At 43.1% G+C, this 16,914-nt stretch overlaps 2 protein-coding genes across 3 annotated transcripts; one reads left to right on the top strand and one right to left on the bottom strand.

Moving 5' to 3' along the window:
• The first annotated feature begins 311 nt into the window (after nucleotides 1-311).
• Nucleotides 312-9,651, top strand: mlx (MAX dimerization protein MLX). Of its 2 annotated transcripts, none has more exons than XM_088622868.1 (8): nucleotides 312-450; nucleotides 2,670-2,709; nucleotides 3,438-3,527; nucleotides 4,237-4,385; nucleotides 5,161-5,263; nucleotides 5,466-5,565; nucleotides 6,298-6,499; nucleotides 7,098-9,651. In XM_088622868.1, the coding sequence occupies exons 1-8, from the start codon at nucleotides 409-411 to the stop codon at nucleotides 7,152-7,154; spliced, it is 783 nt and encodes a 260-aa protein (XP_088478994.1). In that variant the 5' UTR covers nucleotides 312-408; the 3' UTR covers nucleotides 7,155-9,651. The 2 variants fall into 2 exon arrangements, with proteins under 2 accessions (XP_088478994.1, XP_088478995.1); XM_088622869.1 differs by having other exon boundaries at nucleotides 314-450; nucleotides 4,276-4,385.
• Nucleotides 9,652-10,077: 426 nt separating this feature from the next.
• psmc3ip (PSMC3 interacting protein) lies at nucleotides 10,078-16,686 on the bottom strand. The gene is made up of 8 exons (XM_088622870.1): nucleotides 16,350-16,686; nucleotides 15,835-15,935; nucleotides 15,156-15,245; nucleotides 14,346-14,457; nucleotides 13,275-13,420; nucleotides 11,987-12,040; nucleotides 11,276-11,335; nucleotides 10,078-11,162 (listed from the first exon to the last, which is right to left on the bottom strand). The coding sequence occupies exons 1-8, from the start codon at nucleotides 16,372-16,374 to the stop codon at nucleotides 11,106-11,108; spliced, it is 645 nt and encodes a 214-aa protein (XP_088478996.1). The 5' UTR covers nucleotides 16,375-16,686; the 3' UTR covers nucleotides 10,078-11,105.
• Nucleotides 16,687-16,914: the final 228 nt, after the last annotated feature.

Here is a 16,914-nt window from a genome sequence, read left to right as displayed (position 1 = left end):
CCGCGGAAAAGAGAAGTAAGGAAAAACAACGTTTCGGCTGCGGAGCCAATCTACTGTATGAACTGGCTTCATCACTCTATTCTCCTCCCCACTGAGAGCTGGTGTGTGGGGAGTGTATTGGCGCACTATGGCTGCCGTCCCATCATCCAGGTGGGGCTGCACACTGGTGGTGGTGGAGGGGATCCCCATTACCTGTAAAGCGCTTTGAGTGGAGTGTCCAGAAAAGCGCTATATAAGTGTAAGCAATTATTATTAATTACTATAATTATTCTTCGGGTGTGGCCCCACAAACGTTGCGTTTCCCTCTCTTTCCAGCAGGGAATCAACCTTTACTTGTTCATTACTACACTCGCGCCCTAGAGGGCGACCTTGCTCTCCTTCCCGTGATGCTCCGGCGTGGTTTCCAAGATGACGGAGCCCAGTACTTCACCGGAGGACCCGTGGAGCAAAGTAAGCGAAACAGTTTATTCCTCAATACACGTGAAAGAAACACAATAATATTTGGAAGATTTCCCCCCGCCACGTCTAGAAAGGCAGCGACAGCTAACGTAGCGCTGTCTGTAGCGTTCAGACACCTCCCTGGCCGGGGAAAAAAATACGATCAAGGTTTTTTTTTTCTCCGTTACGCTACTTGTTATTGTCATGAAACATAACTTTCGTTTTTGAAGTCTTCTGGTTTCTTACGTATTCATCTTTAATGCATGCGTGTTCTACTTGTATTAATTTTTCGGAGCACTTTCTAGAACCACTCAGTCCGCAGTCCTTATTCTAAACACGCCACTGATGTTAAACCTGTGCAGAAGTTACTTGGATCGATGCACTGTACGTTAAGGACTAGGGATCAATAATAATGATTTGCTAAGTAGACGTTGTTGTCCGGAGCAAATGGGACACAAACGGGAATTAAAAAAAAATAGATGTTTTCTTTTTGTTTGCGACGCCGGAAGCTATAGGCTTTTGGAGAAGAAGCCAGCTGGTTTCCTTTAATGGGCGATCTTAAAAATGCACGCTTTTGAAACCAAAACGCGACTCGAATCTCTCTTAGGCAATGGCCGCATGTTAAGAAAAATACAGAAGGATTTTTCACCACTATGAAAAGCTACCTGTTATAATTGTCTTTTGCTGTTTCCCGTTTTAGGGGGTATAGTTCATAGTGTGTGACTTTGGGTCGAGTTGAGTTTATGTCCCGAATTTGGAATTGTAGTAGTGAGGTTGTTTACACGCACAATCTCCTGGTTCCAGTACGGCAGACGTGTTCAGTATCCGTGGGCACACACGGAGGTTAACATTTTGAAGGTACTCTGCTGCATTTCCCTATTTTTCACTTAATATAAATACTGGTTTGTCCGAACGATTACCCTTTGTCACTGGAAATTAAACATACAGTTTCCGATCTATAAATAGAACAAGACCAGCCAGCAGTGGCTAAGTGATTATCAGTAGACATAAAGTGAATATAAAACAAATAGGTTCGAATTGCGAGGTATGTATATAGCGCACAATTCAAGCTAATCCCTAAAGGTGTAATATGCTACGCGGGGATGTCCCACACAAATATTGCATTGAAGTTTAATAGCATTGTAAAAGTTTAAAGAAAACATTGGTGGGAGTAAACACGCCCCGCCCTTGGCTACTTCCTTGCGTTTCAATTGGCTGTTGACATGAGCTGATTTGCATGGGGTCGTAGGATTCTGGGATATTGGGGTTGTGGCACAATTCCGCTTTCTGGTTTCGCCCTGGCGATTGATGGTGCCGGAAAATCCTTTTGTTTAAGAAAAATATTAACTATAAAGTAACAATATCTGGGATGCAAAATTAAAGATTTTATTTTCTAGGTTTACAAATCGGCCGCTGTCTTAAACGGCGTTTGTAAAGTTCACCCTTCATTTTTCCCGAAACCAGAAAAGAAGAATGAATTATTCTAGTCTTTTTTTATCATTACTTTGTGGTTTTACTGATTTTTCGACGTTGTAGTCATTTACTGGGTGCACAGCTCAGTATTTGGGAACTTATGCTTCATGAATAGTTTTGTGAAACAATATTTCTGTATGGTACCGTATATAATTTATATTAAAAACACAAGAAAATAACGAGAGAAGATATAATTGAGGTCTATTCGGTGTCTTCTAGCAAAATGAAATGAAAATTTTTTAAATTATTAAAAAGCATTCTGTTTCTGATTGTGAAACACCAAGCACAGCTGAACATATCACTCGTGGAGATGACAGAAGAGGTAGTGATTTTTTTCTCTCGGTGTGGATGAGATTAGAAACCAATTTTTGCTTAACTCTCTTTATTTTTTCAGCGGTTTTGTAATCCTTACAGATACCTTCTATTTAAAAATTCAAAAAAGAAGTATGTATGAGGTATATACAAGGTAGAATGTTCCTTTCTACTTTGACGTAGATTAATATGTGTAGATCAGCCACCGAAAAATCCCATATAAATGTATAGTTGAGTTTGCAACATCAATTGTGAAAAGACCAAGGGGGGTGGATACTTTCTAAAGGAACTGCAGCATTATGTATCTAAAACTCCTGCTCTACATTTTCCTCTGCAGAGGCTGACACAGCATGTCAATGGAAAAGACAGCTGCTTGGTCAAATTGCCCCTCTCAAGCTGGTTATTAAAATCTCTCGTTTTGTTTCCTTTTCACTTTTTCTCTGCAGCAGCCGGATCCCACCTTCGCTGACAATGGACTCGACCCCTGTAAGTACTCTTGCTGCCTGTCATCTCGAGGTCGGTGGTGGTTGTGTTGTCAGGAGCCCTGCCGTCTCTGTGCCAGAGCAGAAACCTGCCTGCCCGCAGATCTCTCGGGAAGCCAGTGGAGACACGGGATCCGAGGAATGGGTAGGATGGTGGCAGAATCCGTAGGGAAGAGGGGGCAGGGTCTGACTGGGTCAGCTCTGTGAACTTTTCTGGAGGTCATTTGTATTTTTGAAGTTGGCCAGACAGTTACAAAACTGGAACCGGTAAAGGTTTATCCCATGCTGAAAGGCAAAGAAGAGAGGTGGAGTTTTGGGTGTGGAACCTTCCTCGGGTGTCCAGGAGGCATCCGAAGACACCTCCTGCCTTCTGACGTTCGAGTTCGAGTGGGTGGCTAGCCGCGCATGCTGATGTGGCTACCTACTTGAACAATTACAAAATTGTATGTTTTTTTTCTTTGGTCTCTTTCTCTGTTTGCCCAAACAACTGAAATCTATTTTAAAACGATCCATCTTGAGATGCATGACGTGTGACAGCTCTGCCTGAGCGTTGGACATTTTGAAAACACCCCTTATGCTTAGAAATATGCAGTGGAGTGTTGCTGTTTTCGTTGTGGAAGGTGTTTTTCGGGTGTGTCTTCAGTGAGTTTTAAGTTCCATCGCCCTTTAACTGGGCTACATGCTGCAGCTCAGTCGTGTGCACAAGGAAGTGACCTATTTTATTTTTTTCAGCTTTCTTTTCGGACAGTGCAAGGATTGGGAGTGTTGTTTCCAGAGCTAACAGCATTGGTTCCACAAGTGCCTCCTCTGTCCCAAACACAGGTAAACCTTAGAGAAAGCATCTTTATTTAAGCTGGAAGGCAAAATACAAAGCCCTAACTTGGCCAGGTGTATTGTGTTAATTGGGTTCCTGGTGTGGGTGTCGTGATGGGGCAGTGGTTAGCGTTGCAGCCTCGCTGTGCCCGTCCAGGGGGTATCCTGCCTTGTGCTTGGATAGGCTCCAGCTCCCCCACGACCCTGAATGGGATTTAGAGGTTAGAAATGGGTGAATGCAGGGTTTCTTGGTTCAGTCCTGACACAAGAAAGGCCTCAGCCTTTCTGAGCTGGGCCGAAAAGGTTTGCCTGTGTACCTCTGGAAGCTGTGACCTGCTTTTTAAAAAAAAAATTGTTGCGGCGGTTTTCAGCTGCCAAAACACAAAGTACATTGGTGCTGAAATGTAGTGTTCTGGGTACTGGGATCTCGTTTCAATGACGATGACAGCGCATTTTAAGGGACTTTCAGCTAAAGTTGAATGAAAAGTACGGTGCAATTATGAAAACGATTCAATTAAATTAAAAAAGTTCTAATTGTTGACTTGAGCATGTTATAACTGGATAGATTTCTCCATGGTAATGTTTTGTTTGTCACCTGGCCTTGGAAAGCTGTCATATTTTATCCTGTGTGTTTTGTTTTCCTGCGGGATGGCAGTGTGCCTACCAACAGGGCTCTCATCCCATTGTTCCTCTTCCTGCGTCTGTGTTCTCCCTGTAGCTGATTGCATGACAGACAATGATTGTTCTCCAACTGCAGATGACGAGGACAGCGACTACAGACACGAAGCCTCCTACAAGGAGTCCTACAAGGACCGGAGGAGGCAGGCCCACACGCAGGCGGAGCAGAAAAGGAGAGACGCCATCAAGGTAGTGCAAAGTGCAGCGGAGGCAGAAAATGGCAACATGTTTGAAAAGCCCTCTCAGTTCTTGTGTGATGATGTGGAGGCTGAGGACAGGGAATGATCAGGGTAACTGGCCCTGGTGTCAGGCGCTGATCCAGATCGATAGAGAGATCTTGTTTGCTAATGATAACAGATGGCACCCGTAACCACAGTTGGACCAGTTATGGTTTGCAAAAGCACTCAGACCCAGTAGCTTAGTGAATGGGTTTTGATGCAGGGATGGCTATGAAAGGCATTATTTCATTTTTGCATTCTTTGATTGTAGTAGAATGAATCAGATTAGTTTGCCAAGTGTAAAGCACATCTGATTCCAAGCAGTTATGCCATTCTCCAGATATTTGTTTTTAGCAGGAATGTGGTTCATTGGGAGGAAGAGTAAATGCGTTGATTTTTATGTAATTGCATGTTGTGGGCTGACTTCTAATAATGCAGTGAATAGACCTTTTCCATATATAACTGAAGAGTTGCGATTATAAAATGTTATAATTGAAGAATATTGATGCGATTAAGTCTAACAATTAAACGCATGGACATGTGTGAAGATTTCCTATTCATCACAATCAATCATCATCAACATCCAAACTAATCAATGCACAGCAGCATGAAACATTCATCACCTAAGACAAGTACCAAACTGAGGAAAATAAAAATATTGATGTACTCTGATTGTCGTCTCTTTGTTTTGGATGTGTTTGTCACTGTTAAAGATCTGTTTTTTCTCCTCTGTTCTTCACACACAGAAAGGCTATGATGATTTGCAGTCCATAGTCCCGACTTGCCAGCAACAGTCTGATTTTCCCATAGGATCGCAGAAAATGAGCAAGGCAACCGTGCTGCAGAAGAGTAAGCACAAGAAATAGGAATTTTTCTCACGACACTCTTCCAGTCTCTGGCAGCTTGCTTTAAGCCATTTTATTTACAAAATGAATGCACAGTCTTTCTAGAAGATGGCTTTTATTCTCTTACTGCATTTAACTGATTAAGTATGATAGTGCCATTCCTGCCTCCAGCCTGTGACTGTCTTGCTTGTGTCTGCTCTCTACAGCAATCGACTACATCCAGTTCCTGCACAAGGAGAAGAAAAAGCAGGAAGAGGAAGTGACCACGCTCAGGAAGGAAGTGATGGCGCTGAAGATCATGAAATCGTAAGCCTGCTTGTTCGACAGATTGAAGTCATCCAGAGCACTGGGAACAGAGACGGGGTGGGGTCTTGGAGCCAAGGCAGGGATAGGGCAGGCATTAGGTAACTGGGGCTTTTTCTCAGCTCACAGTAGCAGCTCCTGTAAATTCCCAGGTATCTGCAGGTTTGCGGATATGCCCCCCCTGCAGTCAGTGCTTGGCCCCCTGAGCATGGTGGGTAGGTCAGAGGGGGTCTTTCTGCACCTCCTCAATCTTTCATTGCAGATACGCAGTTTTCTCTCGGGGCTAAAAGGAGCACTTGACGAATCCATACTGGGTGGGCTTCAAATGCAAAGAAAAACAAGATACAATTAGAAAATAATTTCAGACTTGATTTAGCACAGTAGTAACATTTGCTTCTCTACTAGTTTTACCTTAAATTTAATTAGTTAAGGTAATTAGTTCATTTTTCCTTGGGTAGTGCTTGCTGAATGCAGATTCACTATTTTCTTGTCCCTGGGAACAGAACGGATGCTTACTTGTGTTTCAGTGGTTCATGACTTTAGTAACAGCTTAGAAATCAAGAGCAGAGTTGGAGGAAAATGCATCGCTCTGTCGGTTGATGTCTGTACTGTAGATGCCGGAGGGGGACTCGCAGGGTGGAAAATGGCGATTGGCCTGGCAGCGCGTGTTTGAAGAGGAGGCGAGCGTGGTTCTCGTCCCCATGTCTTTTGCTGATCTCTGTCTTCCTGGCTCAGGAATTATGAACAGATCGTGAAGGCTCACCAAAACAACCCCCAGCAGGGCGACGAGCAGGTGTCGGACCAGGTGAAGTTCAGCATATTCCAGAGCATCATGGACTCCCTCTTCCAGTCGTTCAATGCCTCCATCTCGGTGTCCAGCTTCCAGGAGCTGTCCGCTTGCGTCTTCAGCTGGATCGAGGAGCACTGCAAGCCCCAGGTAAGGGGACTGATGGGGACGAGCCGGGAACACAACGATACACCGCTGCACAAGGCAGGGTCCCACTGCGCCCTAAGGCCGTCCTCCAGGACCGCACTTCTGTGACGTAGAGCAGGTGTGGACTTGGGGTGCATGAGCATACGAGTTGCACCGTTATAAAAAGTATCTTGTGACGCCCTTGCACGACTCTACTAGTTGATTACGGCTTGCGGTCTAAAGGTAAACTGTGCAGTACCTCTCTCAGTTTATTCAAAGCTTTGCACTGTTAAATACTTTCTTTCCATCTACAAAATACACCGCAGGTAAACAAATATTCATCAGTCAAAATGTGGTGATCAGTTAATGAAATGTTAGCTTTAACTTACACTTTACACTTTGTACCTGGAAAACATGAAAATATGAACCTAAAGTGACTTCATGAAACTGTTCATTTTTACATAAAATGTTAAGTAATTGAAGTGTTCATCACGTACAGTGGAGGTTAGTTACAGATCTGGAATGCAGCTAGCAGGTTTCGTTCACCTGTAATTGTCTTTTACACCAGACTCCTGGGTTATGGAAGAGCTCTGAAGATAACATGACTCATTTTCTCCGACAGACCCTCCGTGATTCTGTGGTGGACGTCCTCCAGCACCTGAACACTCAGTTATACTGACTGAGCACCGTCTGGCTCCCACGGAGCACCGCAGCTCGCTGGCTCTGCACGGCGACCTGACCCTCGGATCCACCCGGGCAAGTTAAAAACACACAGCTGTGGAAAAACATACCCCCCCGTCATGGAGATGTCAAACACCTTCTCTTGTTGTTGTTACTGCCTTAAAGAAAGCTTTGTCTTGGAGTTATCCCTATTTATTTGATCTTTTCCTCTTTACTAAATATTTCTCTTTGGAGCTCCAGGCTCTATATTGTTTAGCACTAAATAAAAGGATCTGGCTTGCTTGTTTATAAATTCGAACCATGGCTTCAGTGTTAATTTGTAGTGACTCTATGCCTCTACTGAAATCAGCTATCTTTATCTTGGCTACAGGTTAATCTGAACTCAGAAATTGTCTAAATGATTGGTCAATCATTTTTTTAAGAAAAGCATTCTGGTTTGCACAAGTTTTTGTATTCTTGTTTGTGAACTTTTTTATTAGCTTTTTTTTAAATGAGTGTGGTTTCACAGGCTGTTTTAATGTAGCTTTTATAAATGGAAGCTGTTTTGTTTCCTCCCAGGATGTCTGCCAAATACCAGTGTTTTGCAAATGTAAATCCGTTTGTTAAAGCACCAGTTACTTTAGCAGATACTGGGCATAAAATGTAAATATGTTGTATATAGAAATACACAGTATTCTGTGCAGCACTGTGGACCAGTGGTCGGGCTGTGGTTCTTCACACCAGAGGATCATGGGTAGTGGTTACAAGTGCGCCCTGAGCACTCCTGAGTAATGTACTTTACTGGCTAGATATTGTCAATTAGAATTTCTTCTCTGTTGACCTGTCTTATTAAATTAAAACGAGGTAGTTAGGGTGAGGTGGTTCCTGGTTCACGTTCCTTCCTTGTATCAGTCCTTGATCTTGAGGTGAGGTGATCACTTACATGATCTACTACGAAAAACTGATGTCTCTTCTTTTTCTCTTATTTCGGCCTCATTTTCCCCCTTATTTTGCGTAAACTTCAAAATGAGTTTGATATTTTTGCATTTTTGGAATATTGACAGAAATTGTTCAAAAAACAGAATAGGTGCATCTAAATACCTGTTGTGAGTGGCTTTTTTTGCAAAGATTGTGTTGCATGTCACTCTGGTTCAGATAAAACTATCTGCTGTAAACAGAAATTAGTTTGAATGCATCACTCCCTGCAGAGGTGTGAAGCTTAGGAGAATACAGTTGAACTGGATTGTCAGTGTTTCTCTGTGCCAATCTGGTGTGCCAGCTCAGATTGGCACATGCCATTTGTCATGAAGTGAAGATCTGCCAGATACACTCCAGGCTTCAAATGAGTAGCTGGATAGTTCATGCTTAGAAAATATTTAGCAGCAGACATGGGTTCAAACGCATTAGCAAACATAGTTTAAATGTTTTTTGATTTTGTATTTCCCCATGTTAATTGAGGTAAAAGTTATCGATCAGCCTTAACAACCTCCATCCTTTCAATTTAGTCAAACCTGTTCTCTTTCAGTTCTGACCTGCTGCCAGCAGAGATCAAGGAGGTCCTGAATAGGTACCTATCTCTCCTCCAGACCAACCCCAAAAATGCTCGGGATAATGCGTGTTGAGTGGTAGGAGGAGCCTAGGAAAGAACCTGGAACCCCCTAATAACAACGTCCTTTACTTTACACACAAATAACAGAAGTGCTGATAAAAAAACTTAATCTGTTTTCGGATGTCTGTCGCGCGCACTGCTGTTTTTCATTTGGGATTTCTGAATGTCAAAAAGAAAGGCATTACAAAATAAGAAAAGAAAACATTCTTAGCGTTTCATATCTCATTTTGCTGTATGCACAGTGTAACAAAGTAAGCATTCGTCTTTTTCTATGTGTACTGTCTGCTAGGACATTTAATGTCAACTCCTACATCTGGGGTAGAAGTTCTGTGTTTTACACATGATTATAAGGCTTGCTGGTTGGTCTCTTATGTAGTGTACAGAAAGCTTTTTGTACAGTATATTGACAGCACTGAAGAGTGGGGAATTTTAGTCTAATTTATAAACTTTATATCAAATGAGCTGAGACTCTGGGCTTTCTTGGTCTCTTGGAATATATACCAGTATTTGAGTGTGACAGATGAATGAATTGTAGTATTATTCAGTTCACTGTGGAATTGTAGGATAAATGTAGACTCCCCCCCGATTTTCAATAGTCTGGTGGAGAAGGGTGATGAAATATGAGTTGTCATAGTATTTGTATCGGTGATGATTCCTGCTTCAACTTTTTCAGTGTAAACGTGAGTTAAGTGTGTGTGTGTTAGTAATGCAGTAGGAAAGGTTACTGCGAGAGGCCTGTGGCCTGTCTGGTAGTTGGTACTTATTTGAGCTGAGGATCTCATCCAGCTGTGTCTTGAATGCCTTTATTTTCTAGTTAATTCAGAAGCTAAAACTGAGTTTAGAATTCCTGTACTATCATATGGATTTGTTTTGTAAAACTAATTTCTATTAAAGCTGTTTTCATCTAGTAATGGTCTAATTTCAGCCACACTACTCTAGGGCATCTTTTTGTTTGCCACTAGTATCTTCTCAACAGGGGTTCTGGACTGGAGCTGCCTACCAGTTGTATTAATTCCAGGTCCCGATTAAACGTATTCTGTAGGCCTTGTGTGTCTGTGCGCCCTTCGCTTAACAGGAGGAGGAATTGTCATTCCTGAAAAAAAAGATGTTTTCCTCCAGACTGGGTGTCTGAACTTGGAACCAAATTAAAAAAATTCAGCCCCCTGACCAACAGCAAAATACAAACATGTCACTAGGTGGCAGCATTCTCAATGGAAAGAAATGATGAAGGGCAGGTAGGTCCTTGATCTAATTCCATCACAAAGCTGCCCCCCAAACCATACAGGTCTTTATCTCCTTAGGCAGTTAGGAAGAACTAAACAACATTTAAAAATGATAGAAATTGCTTATTTTTATTTACATATACCACAGTCATCCAGAAATAAAGAACGAAAAGCAGAGCATACGCAGCAGGATAGAGTGAATGTTTGTAATCCTGTCAGGACAAAAATTAACAAGAAGCTACTTCCAATTTCAAATCATTTCAGAATCTCATGTTAAACCTAACATGGATCTTGCTCATTTTTCTCATATGCCTTAATAAAGTATCTATCTAATCATCGGGAGACCAGATAGGTCTGCCTTTGTCCTTAAAAATCCAGTCCAGGGGTTTGTCTACCTCTCAGACAGACACCTGCCACCCCAAGCACATACTGGAGCACACACACAAAGCAGAACAGGCCATGAGACCACAGGCTCTCCAATGGTGATTCCATACTTTAAATGACAATGGTATAAAAATATCTGACCCACAGTACATATGCTGGTGGTGCAAGCAATAAAAATGAAAGATCTTTCCTTCAGTGGGTATTTTATATCTATTGTTATCAAAATGCAGGTGTTTGATTTCTCTTTAATTTAAATTATTGATAACTATTATCAGGGGCACCATGACATTTATCTCACTGGGAAAACAGATTTGTCATTTATGTTAATGTAAATCTCTTCATGCAGTCAGAAGCTATTTAAGATTTTACTTTGGCTCATAACACCTTTCTGTTTTTTTCTGTTGACTTGTGTAATCACTGTGAAGCTCTGCATGCCTGACATAAATTATTCTGATCTTAAGATTCTTAAGCTATTTTATAAACAAAAAATGTGACATAAAGGCACTGGATGTAGGAACCAGAACACAGAGTTGAAATTAACCGCTTCCTGGTTACTGTAGACCTATAGTTTAAACTGAAATGAACGTGCAACGGCACTTCTCAGGCAATCGGCCTCGTCACTGGTTCTTCTCATTCGGGGAGTAAACTTGTACACCAGCACTTGGCAAAAAAAATCAAAACCATCGAACTGCGGGATGCGATTCCATTCCTCCGGAGATGGCCAAATCCAGCGAAGACGGCTTTCACACTCCCATCAGGTACTAGGCATGGTAACTTTACAGTCTTCATCCGTCTCCACACCAACCTCCTCCTAGGCAGCAAGTAAAACCCACACTTTACTGTTAAAGTGCCAGAGATAGACAGAGCTGCCTTGTTACACGCAAATGTCATGCTAAAGTCTGGTGAAACACTGAAACTGCTTACCAGAAACTGCTTTTTGCTCTTTGGGTATCCCTCCAAAATTGCATCCATCATATCGTTTGCCTTGGAAAGAAGAAAAAGTTCAGAATAAAAAAAAAACAGTTTAGGACAGCCTCCCTTTTTAAAGCAATTATTTTAAAAGGAGGTACTGTTTTCCACTGTAAAAGTTATAGTACTTTTTAAGGAAAAAATCACAGCTCATTTAAAATGAAATCTTATCAAACTGATATTATCCTCTGAAACTGCAATAAAACTACAGAAAGTAGGGCAGCACTCTGCAGAAACTGGGTCAGCCCTGTCAACACCAATTGTTCTTGTAAATACAGGGACACAAAGAAGTCTAGCAGACAAAATTTTAGATTTTTTAAATGAAAGCAGATATACCAGCAGTCTCGGTAGATTTAATATTTAATTATACCCAGGTCCTGACTACTTGCTCATTAAAGACACTATGGCACTGTTGTGTGTGAGAGAAGGGCTTTTAACACCAGAGGACTGTCTAATATGGCCTCCCTAAAACTGCCCCTTAATTATTCACCTTCCCGTTCTCTGCTGTGTCTTGGATCTGCTCTATCATTTAAAAATCGGAACCGGATCACACTTCTAGCCCAGGGGAAAGTCACTGCAAGATGAGAATATGTGCCTAACATTTTGGAAGCCTGCTAACATTACACTGCTCTTCCATCTGATAACAAAAGAAGAAAGAAGCATTACCAGTCTCTTTCTCTTCCTCCACTCCTTGATGTACTGACTCCTCTCACTGTAAACCTGCCAAGCGAAAGCAGCAACGTTAAGCACACAGTGAAGAGTCATTTTTCACACATCCCCTGTAACACATTCATCAAAGATCAGCTGCAGATTTCCATATCCTTCATAGTGGGGCAGAAAGGAGCTGGCCAGCACACCTGCAGGCAGGAATGCCATGGATAGGTGCAAGCATTAGTTTTGACCATCCTTTTCTCTAACATGGCTATTCACCGATTGATCAGCAATGTTACACTCTTCTGTGCTTTTTGAAAATACCTATTTATCCTGATGGTATGTTCTGGTGGATTAACTACTTCAGGATACAGAAGGATAAAACTTCTGCACACTACGGAGCAGGAAATATTAAGTATTGGTATAGCTGTATTTGTTCCTGCCAGGATTCTGAAGGTATATTTCTTCCAATATACCCCCAAACCTCCAGTGTTTGAGGTCAGTACTAAATTGGGAAGAAATCGGCAGTAGTAATACGCATGAGAGAGACCAACATCTTGGATGACTTTCCACAGATTATAAACATACCACTGTAGTTCCAAAATGTCTTAACTTGCTTAACTTAACTTGTTCACAAGTATTGGAAAGCTGTAACATCAAAATTGAACCTTTTAGGAAGAGTAAGATGTCCCTTTCAATTAAACAGTGCCCCTTTAATTCAAATGTGTTATACTGATCATTTCAGACATTTCTTATTTGGTAACAAATGTAAAGTTACTTGTATTAATGCAAGTAACTGCATTTCTTTAAACAAAAGATTCTCTTCAATACATTTCTGTCATTTAATTGAAATCTTTGTCAATAAAGGAGGAAAGATCTTCTGCCCCATTCTGTTGACAGTCTTGTTCCAATTTAGGGTTGATTTCAAATACCATGTCTGCGCTAGGTTGGAGTTGGGCTCAAAACAGAATTCTGGAAGGTATGTATTACACCCACCGTTAATTCACTGGAGCTACAGCAGTCAGCTGAGTGTCTCGAATAAATGTATGTTAACCAAGACTCCAAACTTAAAGGTAAAAGTCTAGAAATGTTTTGTAACACCTGAGCTAGTGCAGAACCTCACTGCAGATTCAGGATTCCAGTACATTCAAGTGGAAGTTTAGGATTCTAGTGAGTAGTTCTGGTGCGGGTTCATTCAGGTATGGACTGCAAGTACTAAAACTCAGTAAGTACTCAGATTTCAGGCAGAGAACCACTTGGAGACTATGGTCCCAGAAAGACAGGTTTATACCGGACGGCTGACCTTCTCTTTTTCCTCTGGCGTGACGTGGTTGGTGGCCGATTTGACCTTCTCCAACCTCTGCGTGTAGCCGGCGCACTCGCTCTGCAGCGCCTCGATCTCTGAGATCATTTCCTGCGTCGTCAAGGAGCTGCTCAGCTCCCTGAGCTCTGTGTCAAACATGGAACGCAAAAAAGGTGACAGAGTGTGTCAGGAATTCTGGGATGAGAACACATGAAGTCACGCTTTGCACAAATATTTCACCCAGTAGAGACCAATGCACAACATTCTCCCTGTAACAGCTCAGAATTGTATTCGGGGCAATGCAAACAGACCACGTTTATTGCAGCAGCAATAAACAAAGACACAAGGGTAGCCAAGACGGTGCTTCACAAATAAGCCCCCGATATGCTTTTTTTCTAGGAAAAGTAGGACCTCAGTCAAACACTAGGTTCACCAGACACTCAGCAATACACGTGAGCTTAGCTGAACCTCCAGTAGGGTGCAGTTCCTCCTGCACAGCTGCAAGGATCACATTCTGTAGCATAAGAATACCTGAAACTGTAATCCAAATCATCTATTAACAGCAGCTGACACTTGCTCATCGCTGGGCTGCCCTCGCCGCGTGGCTTGGCTTCCATTATAACTGTTGTGAACTGATCTGGCTGACGTTTGTAGCCCCACTGTTTGTCAGTCTGAAACAATTTCAGAGCTGCAGAGGTGGAGCCAGTGCAGAAAGACTGGGGCGACAGAAACAAGAAGGTAGGAGTTTTGAGACAATGCACTCAGGTGAGTGATGTAGTCCAGGGAATCGTGGGATCTGTAGGCGAAGCCTAACTAGGTTGCTCAGAAATAGTGTGGTCCTGCCTTCATGGATGTCTGGATATAGCAAAAGAGAAGGAATGGGAATGGGCAGCAGGGGTCTGCTGTCAGGAAGAGCAGAGCAGACAGGAGAATATGAGCAAAAAGGAGTGAGGGATCAGGGTGACAAACAGATCGGAGCAAAAAGACAGCACTCCTGAAAACGCACGGTGCTGAGCAAACCGAAGCACGGAGGGGCATGACGGTGCCCAGCGCTGGAAGGACAGGCCCTACCTGCCTCCAGCTGCCTGCAGCTCTGCTGGAGGGTCTGCACCCGCGAGTTCAGCTCCGAGATCTGCCCGTCCATTCCCTTCAGCTCCGTGTCGCTCACGTCTGCGAACTGCGACTGCAGCGGCAAGACTCGCTCAGGCCCGAGGCAGTGAACCAGCACCACGCCTGCCCTTTCCGTTTCAACCCAGTTCTGACACACTTCTCCCCATGCCCACTCAAAACAGAGCAGTAGTGTTTACATTATAGCTGTACAGCCTACTGTCAAATAATATCCTGCCTGCTCAGCATCGGCCCCATGGTAGGGCTACAATATTTTCTTAATGCAGGGGTCTGAGTCTAAAATCATGAGTGGCCAAGCGCCTTCTGGCGTTTACTGCACCTGAGCTGTGTTCAACAGTTGGCCTATAAAGTTAATTAACTGCATTATAGGTAATGCCTCTAACCAGGCAGTGAGGTGATTTATACATAATTGCATCTTTAATAAACCGAAAGTTGTGAGTAATTGTTAAAGATCCTGTAAAACCCTTTAGATCTATATATGTGGACCTAAAAGATCCAGGGGAATCTGCCTCAGTCAAGTTACCGCGTAGTTTCCTTCAGACACCCACATCTTAGACTACCAGAACTGACATTTAACTCCAAACAGAGCTTAGTTTTAGCCCCAGAATAAAAGCACAGCTGCAAAGCTGAGACAGTGTATTGGGATATGATGACGGGCTTTAAATTCAGACTCATCCTAACTATTACGGGATAATCCAAAGAGTGCATTACAGCAGTGGTACTGCAGGCAGCTCTAAATATACTTAAGCTCACCTGATCCGCAAAGTAGATCTTCTGCTTGCCATAGGCTTTCTCCCTTATCTTCCCCTGCTCTGCAAGCAGGTCCAGGGCTTTGACCACGGCCTGCAGAGGAAGACAGAAATGGAACATGGGCAGGTTTCTCCATGCTGGCTTCCAGCGATCCATCTCTGGGCCACGAGGAGGGGGGGAGCCTGAGCCTGAGCCTACGCCAGTAAGCATCGGCTGCAAGGCCTGGTGTACACTGGACAAGGTGCCAGTCCGTCACAGGACAGACACAGACACGTGCACACTCACGCCAGGGCCAGTTCTCCCTGAAGCCAGTTAACACACAGGTACGTTTTTGTACTTTGAGGGGAAACCAGAGCACCTGGAAGAATCCCAAGCGAGCATGGGGAGAACAGACACCCCAGGTCTGGAACTGAGCCCAGGGCTGCGATACTAATCACTGTCCCACCCAACTCCCAGTGCTCCTCCATGTGAAAAACAAACCACTGCAGCACAATACCAGGACTGAAAAATACTCTAGACGCCGCTGTATGTTGTGGTGTTTTCTCTAATAATAATGGATATGTTCTCCATTAATAGTTCTCACAGTCCGCAAGTGCACAAAACATTGCCACTGCAGTGGACTGCAATAATGAGGAGAACATCAGTTACCGGAGCCGATGCACATGTCTTATCGCCATCTCACCGTCTTTCCCAGGCCGTGCTGTTTCTGCAGGTTTCCGAACACGTCCTGAGCGCTGTACGGCCGGTTCTTCTCCGTCAGGTAAGTAAGGATGAGGGAAGCAGCTGAAAGGGAACACAAACACGTCTGCTTGTCAAACGATACACACATCGGAATTGCGTCAACAGGTTTTTAAATTGAATATTTTCACCAGGAGCCTGCATTTTCTTTTGCATTTTAGATCTATTCAAACGGACGATAAAATCTCCGGCAAATTCATGTTGTCATTCTAGCCATAAACAAAGGCTTCTATATTGAGCAGTGTGAAAAAGCTTTTCAGCTCAGGGCACAGGTACAGTACTTGTGTATGCCGGATCACCAATATGTTTAAATTCCGTGACAGTATGGCAGTGTTGTGCAGATTTTGCGGACAGATCCTCCCAAAACGTCTTGATCTCGAAAAGATGACGAGGCAGCCCCGAAACACGACAACCACAGCATCGGAAAAATCGCTGTATTGAATATTCGTATTCACGTACCTGATGCATCTTTAGAACTGCTCATATTGGCACCTGTGCTCTAGAGGACCCTGGAAGGCGTGTCAATTGTGTATCACCCGAATGTCCTTGCTGTACACATCAGGTACAAATCAACAGCTGATGCCTTCTTGATCGTCGTCGCGCTGAATGTTAAGTCACACACACACACAAAAAAAAACCCCGATATATTTATGTTTGGTGCAACCATATAACAATACGTGTTCTTCTACACAAAACCGAAAATAACTTCCTACAAAATAGCTTTTCTTCACAGAAAACCGTCCTAAGCGCTTAACTGTCGCGCGCAGCAGTGCATTGTGGGATAGAAAGGGGGTGTGGCCAGCAGCACTGTAAACTTCCGGTGGGCGGATGAGCAGGAGGTCTCTTATTTTTTAAATTTATTTTCGGTTTTGGCCCTTCGCAATCCAGGCATAGCGACATAGCGCAGTAGCTGTTGCGAAAGCGACGTTTAATTCAGAATAGCATATTAAAACGTCCAGTTATATAAAAAAACCCTAAATATTACGTAACTGAATTATTAATCTCGGTGCGCTGATTTAAATTA

This window comes from Lepisosteus platostomus, chromosome 28, assembly GCF_059453375.1.
Source record: "Lepisosteus platostomus isolate fLepPlt1 chromosome 28, fLepPlt1.hap1, whole genome shotgun sequence".
Taxonomy (NCBI): Eukaryota; Metazoa; Chordata; class Actinopteri; order Semionotiformes; family Lepisosteidae; genus Lepisosteus; species Lepisosteus platostomus.
Note: the sequence above shows the minus strand (reverse complement) of the source record. Positions and strands in the feature narration are given on the sequence as shown.